This window comes from Phyllobates terribilis, unplaced genomic scaffold (genome assembly GCF_046119375.1).
Source record: "Phyllobates terribilis strain yellow unplaced genomic scaffold, ASM4611937v1 Scaffold_11__3_contigs__length_659146591, whole genome shotgun sequence".
NCBI classification, from domain to species: Eukaryota; Metazoa; Chordata; class Amphibia; order Anura; family Dendrobatidae; genus Phyllobates; species Phyllobates terribilis.
Genome location: NW_027362771.1, coordinates 534,866,764 through 534,879,053, shown reverse-complemented (window position 1 = coordinate 534,879,053; position 12,290 = coordinate 534,866,764). Strand labels below are relative to the sequence as shown.

The 12,290-nt window shown below is 44.8% G+C and overlaps 1 protein-coding gene across 3 annotated transcripts in view; it reads left to right on the top strand.

Annotated features, from left to right (window-relative positions):
* Positions 1 to 6,648, top strand: part of GMIP (GEM interacting protein) — a 78,518-nt gene extending 71,870 nt beyond the window's left edge. For all 3 annotated transcript variants that reach the window (XM_073653825.1, XM_073653824.1, XM_073653826.1), the window contains 4 exons: positions 97 to 281; positions 1,372 to 1,633; positions 2,766 to 2,805; positions 4,715 to 6,648. In XM_073653825.1, coding sequence (XP_073509926.1) covers positions 97 to 281; positions 1,372 to 1,633; positions 2,766 to 2,805; positions 4,715 to 4,881 — 654 coding nt within the window. In that variant the 3' untranslated portion in view covers positions 4,882 to 6,648. The remainder of the gene's footprint in view (positions 1 to 96; positions 282 to 1,371; positions 1,634 to 2,765; positions 2,806 to 4,714) is intronic.
* Positions 6,649 to 12,290: the final 5,642 nt, after the last annotated feature.

Genomic DNA, 12,290 nt, shown 5'->3' with positions numbered 1-12,290 from the left:
CCATGAATTTACATGTCTGTATGTAGTATGTTTCAGCTGCCATTTACAGCCAGCACGCATTATGTCACAGTGGAGCTCCATGTCTTTCTCCTCCAGCTTCCAGACTCTGTGGTCTCCCATCACCTATATGAGAAATTTATGGCCTTTTCAAGAGACTTCCCTGAAGACAAGAAGGAGCCGGATATTCGACAGGAGGCCATTCAGCAGATGAAGGATATTCTCTGTCAGCTGCCAGCCAGTAACTACAACACGCTGCGCCACTTGACGGCGCACCTGTACCGGTGAGGGAGACAAGCACCACACTGCCCCCTAGAGACAATGTCATGTTACTGCAGATGTGTGTGCATCAAAGGCTCCAGAGTCCCTACCTACACACAACATGGCATATCTGGAGCCAGGCTGTGTAGTCTGGAGCCCCCCTATAACAGCAGTCTGGATTTGTAGTCTGGAGCCCCCCTATAACAGCAGTCTGGATGTATAGTCTGGAGCCCCCCTATAACAGCAGTCTGGATGTGCAGTCTGGAGCCCCCTATAACAGCAGTCTGGATGTGTAGTCTGGAGCCCCCTATAACAGCAGTCTGGGTGTTTAGTCTGGAGCCCCCCTATAACAGCAGTCTGGGTGTGTAGTCTGGAGCCCCCTATAACAGCAGTCTGGATGTGTAGTCTGGAGCCCCCTTATAACAGCTGTCTGGGTGTGTAGTCTGGAGCCCCCTATAACAGCTGTCTGGGTGTGTAGTATGGTGCCCCCTATAACAGCAGTCTGGATGTATAGTCTGGAGCCCCCTATAACAGCAGTCTGGAGGTGTAGTCTGAAGCCCCCTATAACAGCAATCTGGAGGTGTAGTCTGGAGCCCCCTATAACAGCAGTCTGGATGTATAGTCTGGAGCCCCCCTATAACAGTAGTCTTGATGTGTATTATGGAATTCCCTATAACAGCAGTCTGGAGGTGTAGTCTGGAGCCCCCCTATAACAGCAGTCTGGTTGTGTAGTCTGGAGCCCCCTATAACAGCAGTCTGGTTGTGTAGTCTGGAGCCCCCCTATAACAGCAGTCTGGTTGTGTAGTCTGGAGCCCCCTATAACAGCAGTCTGGGTGTGTAGTCTGGAGCCCCCCCTATAACAGCAGTCTGGAGGTGTAGTCTGAAGCCCCCTATAACAGCAGTCTGGAGGTGTAGTCTGAAGCCCCCTATAACAGTAGTCTTGATGTGTATTATGGAATCCCCTATAACAGCTGTCTGGGTGTGTAGTCTGGAACCCCCCTATAACAGCAGTCGGGAGGTGTAGTCTGAAGCCCCCTATAACAGCAGTCTGTAGCTCCCATATTTTTTGTGGTGCACAACTGAATAGTAATCCTTTCTTTTCAAATTCCACAGTGTTTCTGAAAGGTTTGAGGACAACAAGATGAATCCTAATAACTTGGGAATTATCTTTGGCCCCACACTGATCCGCCCAGCTCCTGATCAAGACAAACCTATGACCTGCTTGTTAGATTCTGGAAACCAAGCCCAAGCTGTAGAATTCCTTATTAATAACTATGAGAAGATATTTGGGATGGATGAACTACCTCCAGCAGGGCGTCAGGAAGTATCTGAAGATCCATCTGAAGCCGAAATGGATGTGTCCATGATATCTGAGGTAAGAAATCTACCACGAAACCTCTCAAAAAGATCACCTCTTTGAGAAGATCCCGCTTCTTTTAGACCAGACTTTTTTGGTGGGTTTTCTATTCCCTTGTGTTGTATATACAGTATATTGACCTGTTCTTTGAGAAAATCATCTGTGACTCCAATTTCGAGCAGATGTTTCAAAGTTGTTTTACTGTATATCAAACTTGCCACCTTCCTCGGTCAAATAATGAGGAGACCTCTTGGATTCCTGGAAGAGTTTTCAGATTTCTTTGAACAGAAGTTGCAGAGTCCTCATTGACTTCCGGAAGAGTTGGAAAAACTCTCAGGTGCCTCAGAGGCCTCCCCTGTATCCTGCGAAACAATTTTGAAAAGTTGGCAAGTCTACTATTTGTCTAGCTCTGGTAATCTCTAAATTCTAGTTGACACAGTGTGTGGACTTAGTGCAACACAGAGGGAAGAGGGAAAGGGAGCCCAGACACTAGGGAAAGGGGGGAGTGGAGACCTCCTAGTCTGGTCTAGTATCAACCTGTCTCAACTACCATCCCTATATTGGCTCTTCACCAATCGCCGCACTTGTGCCTCGCCCTGACTTTCACTGGCGTATGGCTAAGGCTAGGGAAGGGAGGACATGAGCACTAGTCGATCTCCACTAAACTCTATAGACAACAAGGGTAGACAAACAGGGGGGGATTGCTTAGCTTTAGACGACTCCAGCCAATTGCGCACATGGCCTCAAGCTCTAGAAAAGACGAAGTACTGCTCTCGCTAAATCCTCACAAGTAGTAATGAATATCACCAGCACCTCCCTCTCAGACACACCAGGTATATATACACCCAGGCCAGGGAGCTAATTATCCAGAGGGAGGTAGCCGCTGGGTCCTAGAGACAGCCTCTCATCTAAGAAGATGTCTATAATGCCAAACGTTGAGATCTCCTGCAACCAACTGCAGGGCGACTGTCACCTCTGACACACCCGTGACACTCTTGCCTCCGCCTTACAGTTCAAGTACATAAAGGGATCTGTATTATGTAAATGTCTGCTTTTCACTTGGGACATCTATTTGATAACTTTTTTGCTGTTTTTTTGGGTAAAGTCACAAAAGATAAAAAATAATTTGTTCATGTGTTCTGTTCTGTAGGATCCAACAGTGAGTACGGATTACTGCGCTGATATATCAGGTAAAATACATTGCCAATCCAACTGGGAAAGTCATCCCCTGATGATGGTGACTGATAATTTGCTGATTGTAGGTTTGGCCAACTGCTAGGACCCCCTCTGATCCGCAAAACCAGGCTTTGAAATGTCCCATTACAAAAAAAGTAATGGTTGCGCGTGCACTCCACCACTCTGTGGTACTTCATGACCACCATTCTATCTATACTAGACATTTCAGAGCTCCATTCTTAGCATTGGTGGGAATCCCAACGATCTGACCCCCAAAGATCGACAAGTTATCATTAGTGATGAGCGAGCATGCTCGGGTGTTTTCCGAGTATCTTCAGCGTGCTCGGGTGTTATGTTTGAGTCACTCCGTGTGCATGATTTGCGACTGTTTGACAGCTTTAATACATGTGAGGAATGCCTGTTTGTTAGGCACACGGAGTGACTCAAACATGAGACCCGAGCATGCTGAAGATACTCGGTGAGCACCTGAGCATGCCCGCCGAAAGGATTAACAGAACACGCTCGCTCATCACTAGTTATCATGTATTCGGTGTATAGGCGAAAATCATTCAACCTTTAGCGCTCACAAGGGCCGTTTTAGTACATAAAAGTAAAATAAAAAGAGATACAAATTACCTAATATAACTTCTCACTCACCATTTCAAAGATCTATGCAAGCTGCCTGTCACCTAACCTCAGAGCAACATAATATAGAGATGGAGACCCTGATTCCAGTGATGTGTCACTTACTGGGCTGCTTGCTGCTGTTTGGATAAAATCCTTGTTTTATCAGGAGATTATCACTGGAGGATTAGTAAACCTGTTGTCATGTAGTCCTCCATATTCATGAGCTTTGTATAACCCCCCCCCCCCTCCCCACTGATTGGCAGCTTTCTGCTTATGCACAGTGCACACTGAAATCAGCCAATCAGTGGTGTGGGCGGGGTTATTCAGAGCTCAGCATTCAGAGAACTGCTAGATCTTCAGCAGATAAAGCAGTGATTTTATAAAAACGACAGCGACCAGCCAAGTAAGTGACACATAGCTGGAATCAGAGCCTCTGCACCTAAATCGTGCTGCTTTCAGATGGTGAAGAAAAAATCTGGTGACAGATTCCCTCTAATGGAAATATTTAGCCAATGGCTGAAAAATGTAGCAAGCATAATGCAAGTGAATAATTTTCTCTCTCTGTTTCTGAAATTTCTGTCAAATCAATACCACCTTTTAAAAAAAAAGAAAACATGATTTGGTGATGCTCTGTTGAGAGATGTCTATGCTTTGTGTGTGGCCATCCAGTGGTTCTGATGTGGATTGTACTCTGTCAAAGATTTTGTTAGCGTGTCCAATATTGTGTTGGATTTCTATCAAGAGAAAGAGTCCTTAAAGGGAATCTGCCATCAGGTTTTTGCTATGTAATCTGAGAGCAGCACGATGTAGGGGCATAGAGCCTGATTCTAGGGATGTATCGCTTACTAGGCTTTGTACTGTAGTTTCAGTACAATCAATGCTTTATCAGCAGATTATCACTGTCAGAAATGTAATGATAAATCGGGCCCTAAATATTATATAGTCACTTCAGCTCCGCATCTCCATATTTATCAAATGTCACAACTTAATGATAAAATTATACAAATTGCATATTTTTCTGCATGATAATTCACTTCTCAATGTAAGAGTTGGATATTATCGTGACAAATGTCGAACTTTCATGTAAAATTTGGCTAAATATTTTTTTGCCACTTTTATATATCAATATCTCATTCTTGACATCAAAAAGTTAACCAAGTTTCAATTTTTGCAACTTGTTCAAACTTTTTGGCGCAAACGCAATGATAAATGATCACCATTTATATGGTCTGTCCTTTTTCACACACTTCACCATACAGGAATATTGATAAATCTCCACATTTACTTTCATTCTAGATTTTGATGGAAAAGATGGTGAAAGAGTCGATCTGGAAGAGGAAGAAGATGAGAGCTTGTCTGAAAGCTTAACATATTCCAGGGGTCATTTCAGCCGTATGCCAGTCAGAGCTTCTCGTGGTGAACAGGTCAAAAGATCAGATAGTGACCCTGGAACTGAAGAGTGAGAATGAGGGAGTTCTCCATGTAGGAAGGAATCAGTGATGAGAACACCGCGAGTGGAAAATGTCAAAAACAATGAAAGGTTTCATCGTTCCTCATGCAAGGAATCATCTTGTGTCCCTCAAAAGAGAATCCAGACTATTTTCCTACAATGTATTTCTCATATTTACATGTGAAAATAAATACTGAACCCCGTGCCCAGTATGGGATCTGCCAAAAGGTAAACCAAATTTTGAGATGCAAAGTTCTTGGTTGAAGACCAACCTCAAGATCTTCTCAGGATCTTTGAGAAGAGTCAAGAGAGTCAAAGACTAGCAAGGTATGAGGTACTATACATGATGATATAAATCCAAGAGCGATCTGGATTTTCACTTTCAATATTTAAAAAAAAAAAAACTAAAATAATTGTAAGGAGAAGGACAATGTGGTGACAACAAGAAGACGTCACATCTTACCAATTTAACGGAACAGTCCTGGTTTTTCTATGGATATTTTGAGCATTGAGAAGATCGTGTTTGACCTTCAATCACCTGCTTTACCTGCAGAAATTTGCTTTATTGGGTTAATGGTATGGTCCGTCGACAAGGAGCTGGATGTTTTGTTTCATACTATATGCATTGTCTCTCAAAACAGTGGACTCTAAAGATGAGAAAAATTGTGAAAAATTGTAAATGGTCCAGGCAAATTTGTAACAGTTTAGCAAAGTAGAAGCAAATTTCCAGCAACTGTTTGAGTTTCTATAATTTTGAAGGTCATTTTTGCAAAAAAAAATTTGTGTCAAAAACAGGATTAACATAAATACCTGGAAATAAATGTCTAAAGAATGCCAGTCCCATCTCTGGAGCACGCAGCTTTCTCAAGAACAGGACCCCATTAGAGATCATGCAAATCGATTTGCAGGAACTGATCAGGTGGTCTCGCCGGACGGGAGCCCTGACGGTATCCTTGGCTCCTCTTTTTATTAGCGAACCTGGCAGGACGTCATCATTGCAGAATGACGCACATGTAACATGCCGGCTGATCAAAAGAAGAGCCGCAGAGGCTAACAGGTAGGAGATTGTTTTCAGGGCTCCTGTCTGACGGCCACAGATTACTGATGTGTCAGCTGCACCGAGTCCTGCAAACTGATTCGCACCATCTCTAGACCCCATTTGTTAATGAACAGATGGTGGTCACACATTCTAGTTTTTTAAAAAAAAAACTCTCATTGAAGTAAATGGCGGCATGGGAAGAACCCCAGTTCTCAAGGTAGGACCAGCATCTGTCAAACATTTATCATAAATGTCTGAGAGGGGAACGTTCCTTTAAATTAAGTCTCGCCACCATTTTATTCCTTCAAAACACAATTATTGTAGATGTCGTGTGGATGGCTGGTACTTACAACGGGTGGGTAGGAAGGTATTTTATTTCGGAAGTCAACCATGTTACTGGAGGTCAAGTCCAAGTCTTAATGGACAACCATAGTCACACCAACTCTACTAAGGGCATCTGTCTCCAGTAGCTCTCCATGCAGACTTCACGGTGTCCTTATAAAGAATATGGTACCAAACAGGTGTCTTTTTCACTAGATTTGCTTTGCCCAAAACCAGTGCGAATGCATATAACTTCTGTGGCTACAAAAGCATCCAGACTAACAATGCTTTCATTGAATATTTTTTTCTTATTTATTTCAGCAAGGAGATGAGCATCTTACTGTTCCTTATTTTGTATTTTCCTCATTTGTACAGAGCTGATTACATAACAGGTGTTATGTATAAAGACATTTATGATTATACCATTGTGAAATTATTTCTGACTGCTTATAGACACACACTCCACTCCTGAACATTGAAATTGCCACACCAAGAAGGAAAAGTTGTGGAATTATGGAAATCACAAGATAGATAGACATGTAAGGCTATGTGCCCACCATGCAGAAATGCTCCGGAGCGTTTCTGCATCTCCCTGGCAGAAAAAAACGCATGCGGATTGTACATGCGTTTTTTCAGCCAGGTAGAAGCGTTTGCCACGCGTTTTACACATGCGATTTCGCATGCGGGTTGTCAAGCGCTTTTCCAAGCGATTTTAGCATCACTCAGAAAAGTGCTTGACAACTTGGTCACACTATATAAATCCATGCAACCGGCAACCGGCATGGATTTTATATAGTATGACCAATTTAGTTAAAAAAAAGAATAAAAATGGTAAAAAAAAAACAAAAAAAACCATTATACTCACCTTCCAATGGCCCCCGGTCTCCTTCTCCGGTGCGTCCTGGCTTCCCGATGTCTCGCAGTGGTGTAAAAGGACCTTCCATGACGTCATTTAGTCATGTGACAGGGCACACGACCGCCAACGTCAGCGGTTGCGTGACCTGTCACATGACTGAATAACGTCATGGAAGGTCCTTTTACTCCATCGCAAGCCACCGGGGAGCCAAGATGTACTGGATAGAAGACCGCAGGACATTGGAAGGGGAGTATAATGTGTTTTTCTTATTTTAAATTCTTTTTTTTTTTTTTACAGGTACTATGGTACCCGGGCCTGGAGGCGAGTCTCCTCTTCTCCAGACCCGGGTACCATCCGCACATTGAATCGCTTAATATCCGCATGTGCACATGAAGTCATGTGGATATTAAGTGATTCAATGCAAGTCAATGGCGTCCAAAGTGCCGCGATTCCGCAAAATAACTGGTAGTGCTGCGGATTTTTCCGCAATGATAATCTGCAGGGAAATTTCCGCAGCATGTACACAGCACATGCGGATTATCATTGGGGAACATGGCAGGCCTTCTACCATGCGTTTTTAAGCATTTCTGCAGCGGAATTGCCACTGCGGAAACGCTTAAAAAACGCATAGTGGGCACACAGCCTTAGTCATGTGCAAATGATGGAAAAAAAATGCAAAACATCTTGATTTATTCAGTATTGAGTATGAGCACCACATACCAAAATCCCCGCACTTACAGTCTTGGATGTTATCAATGAGGTTATTAATGGTTGTTTGAGGAATGTTCTGCTGTGCTGAATACACTTGGGCAAATCATCAAGATCCATTGCTGGCAGCTCTTTTTGTAATTGCCGACCAATGACGTCCTAGATGTGCTCGATGGAAGACAAGTCTGGAGATGCTGCAGGCCATGGTAGCACGTTTAGGCCACACAGGCTGTTCACAGTACCATGAGCAACATGTGATGTGGTGTTGTGTTGAAAAAGAGCCCCCGGGACACTTTGGAGAAATGGCCGTACCACTGGTTCCATGACCAAATCAATGTAATGCCGAGCTGTTAGTGTACCTGGATGAAGACTAGAGGAGTCCGGCTACTCTACATCATCACACCCCACATCATAATCCTGGGAATAACACCAGTGGGACGTTCCCTCAGTAAGGTCTCTTCATGCTATTACCCATATGGTCTCTACAGATTCAAAGAATGGCGCCTAGTGATCCATTCTGTACTGCAGGTGAAATTAGATATCACTGATTTAGGAGGAAGAAATGTCATGAATGGACTTGTTACCCCGGGGGCTCCTATTACAGGACCGCCTGGTATCAGTGATATCTTTACCACCAGCCGTTCTGTCAGATGTTAGTAAAGGCAGGCGGCATGGCGGGGGGCCGGAGGTTAGACACCGGGGATGATGGGACTGAATCACAAACCTGAATTCAATGAGTAAGACGTGTGTCCTAATACTTTTGTCCAGTGTCTAGTATTTATTAAATGGGTTTGGGAGGCTGGAAAAAAAATCTGCAGTCACTCTGACTGCCAAATCGTGACATTGAGGGATGCTTTCCCCAAGAGGGTGGTGATGTGACCGCATGTATTCGATCTTCATACCTGTGGTCACATGCCGACCTTATTCTTTTCCTCTTCTCTCAATTGAACATTGTGCAAAGCGGCTGAGAATCCAGTCGGCAAGTGACCACAGGTATGGAAATTGCCGAGAATCGTCACTGTGTGCGCATCGCAGTCTACAATCGCACTGACCGCAGACTTTGCTTTTCAGTCTGGAAAACACCTTTAATATCAATACGTCAGCAGAGGTCATCAGTGTGAATCTATCTGACTGGGACTAAACTGCAGGTACAACAACAGGGACGAGACAGTGCACCTGCAGTTATCAAGAATGTGTCTTCAAGGCAGTAAATCTGTACGAGAAGCTGAAGAGATGCAATGGTTAAGCTTAAAGGGTTATTCCCACCTTAGGTATTCCTGGGAATTTCTGTCTCTATACTCCGGATGTGGGAGCAAAGCACTCTGTAAGGATACAGCATAGCACAGCCCACTCGGCTTTCTGTAGACCCAACAGTGAGATTCATGGCCGTTTCGCACAATACACCGCCTTGTCAGGGCATTAGAGGTCCTGATAAGGCTCTGTGCTTTGCAAAACGTTCTTAGGGATTTTTTCCATGTTTTTATACTGCTGATTTATTAAATTATCTATTTTTTCTCACATCTTGGTGAATACTGTGGATTTTCTTCTCTGTATATCCGTGGATTGTAGTCTAGAAGTCAACAGATCTATCAGCTCTTGAGTTACCTGGAATCTTTAGAATTATGGGACGGAGCAGTGCCAGCCTGCCTTTATAATGTTATGTTTCCACCATGCTAGACTACAGCTCCAAGTATACACACTGACATTGAGTGAATGGATTGGAGTCACTGTCCTCCCTTTCTTCTCCATCCACTCAACACCTTCATGATTTCTTACAGCAATGTTTCACTTCTGCAGAGATTGTGGCCCAGACCTCTCCAGCTCCTCACTTTTATTTATTTTACTTACTTATATAGCGCCATTAATTCCACAGCGCTTCACAGACAATATCGGCATTGTCCCCATCGGGGCTCACAATCTACATTCCCTATCAGTATGTCTGGAGTTTGGGACGAAATCAGAGAACCTGGAGGAAACTCACTCAATCATGGGGAGAACATACAAACTCCTTGCAGATGGAATAACACTGAAAAACGTAGTTACTTACCGGTAACGGGATTTCTCAGAGCCCATGACGGCACCACGGAGAGAGGGGATCCGCTCTTCAAGGACAAGAAACCTACAGATAAAAAAGACGGCACCTCTCTCCCGCATCAGTTGTTTACAGAGCACGAGAGGACCCCCAGGTTAGTAACACAATATACAACATTATTATGATGTTTAATAGGAACACAGTGTGACTAAGAATAAACTATAAAAGTGTGCACACCTACGAGTGACAGGAGGGAATGTACGGGTGCCGTCATGGGCTCTGAGAAATCCCGTTACCGGTAAGTAACTTCGTTTTTCTCCTTCCCCCATGACCATGACGGAACCACGTAGAGAACTGCAGAGAAGTGCATTGTTGGAGGGAACCACTGCCTCCAAGACCCTTCTACCGAAAGTAAGGTCAGAGGAATAGGCTAGGTCCAGTCGATAGTGGTTAAAGAATGTAGAGGGGGAAGACCATGTGGCGGCTCTACATATCTGTTCTATCGATGCGCCTGCTCTTTCTGCCCAGGAAGTTCTACTGCTTTTGTCGAGTGACCCCTCAGTTTCTTTGGGATGGATTCCCCACTTGCGGAGTATGACAGGATGATGGCGTCTCTTATCCACCCTGCCAGCTTACTTTTAGAGGCTTTCCGCCCCTTCTGCGACCCTTGAAAGCACAAAAAGAGTGCCCTATCCTTCCTGTGTGGCTGCTAGGTACTGAATCAGGCACTTTCTAATGTCTAGTGTGTGCAGGTCCCTTTCACTTTTATTGTTGGGATTTGGGCAGAAGGACGGAAAATGGGAGGAATTTCCTTCAAGTTCTCCCATAAAGCTTGGTAGTTACGGGCTTCCTACTTCGTAGTAATGTGGAAATTAAGTTCAGAGAGAAGCTGTCAAATGTAAATTCTTTACCTGAGGATGAAGGACCGGCCCCTGAGACAGGAGGTTCAGGAGCTCTGGAAGCACCCAGGGGTCTGAGATGGACAACATCCTCAGCCAAGAAAACCATGGCCTCTTTGGCCAGAAAGGAGTTATCAGGATTACTCTTGCTTCGTCCTCCCTAATTTTCCTCAGAACTGCTGGAATTAGAGCGATTGGAGGAAAAGCATAGGCAAGAGAGTCATTCCATGGGATCATGAAGGCGTCTACTGCTAATGGGTTCCCCCTGGGGTCTAGAGAGCAAAACTCGACTACCTTTCTGTTCCGGCTGTTGGCAAACAGGTCTTTGGTAGGACGCCCCCATGCCTCTATTATTTGATTGAAAACCCCCTGATTTAGCTCCCACTTGCTCTGTTTCAGCTGGGTCCGGCTCAGGAAATCTGCTCTGTGATTTTCTATTCCCTTTATGTGGAGCGCCGACAGGGACCCCAAATTGTTTTCAGGCAAAAGGGAACTAACTTCTGTCCCCTGCATTAGAAGACGAGCTGGGTATCCCCTTGGTGATTGAGATATGCCACCACTACCCGGTTGTCCAAGAGCACTCTTCCGTGGTGATCTTGCAGAGTGTCCAGGAATTCTACGAGGGCAAACTTCACCGCCAAGAGCTCCTTCATGTTCGAGGATACGGATCTTAGAGGCCCTGTCCAGCGACCCTGGGCTACCTGGTCGTTTAAGTGGGCGCCCCAACCCCTGGGTCTTGCATCTGTGGTCAGTATCTGAGTGATTGGAGTTACCCATGGGACACCCCGGGCTAGATTGTCTGACTCCACCCACCATCTTAAGGAAAGCGTTGCTCTTAATGATAAAGTTAGCAGACTTTTTAAGAGCCCTCCTAGAGAGTTTCCAGCCTCTACTATTTCCCACTGCAATTCTCTTGAATGTATCTGGGCCCACTGAACAGCCGGTAAACAGGCAGTCATGGTAATGCTTGACCACCCCTCCTATTGGGACCGCCACCCTGAGGAACTTCCTGAAATCTTTGTGGATGGGGATATGATAATAGGCATCTTTCAGGTCCAGAACCTCAGATTTATGATAGTCCTGAAAGTCCCGTCCGGTTTCCTCCTCAAAAACAGAGGAGAATAGAAACCCTCGCCCTGCTCCCTGGTAGGCACCTCCTGAAGGACTGCTTTTTCTATCAGAGTCCGAACTTTTTGCTGTAGTGCTAACTGCTCTTCGCATGAGGACCTTTTGGGAGTTATGAAGTTTGGATGAGGGACTGAAAGGAATTGGAATTTTAGGCCTGATTTTAATAGGTCCAGGATCCATGGGCTGTTTGATATATTTTCCCAGGTCGGGAGAAACCCAATCCTCCCCCAACCCGGGGCGAACCTTCATTGGGAAGGCTTCTTATTGTCGTTGGGGGTGGGGGTGTCTATTGAACAGGAAGCCTTTGGTCCTCCTGCTACTGTCTTCATATCTATCCTTTTCCATGGGGGGGGGGGGGGGGGTTTCCTGCGGATAAAATTTGTTCCGAAAGGACTTCCTTTAGGTGGTGTTAGAGAGTATAGGAAAGCACTTTTTGCTA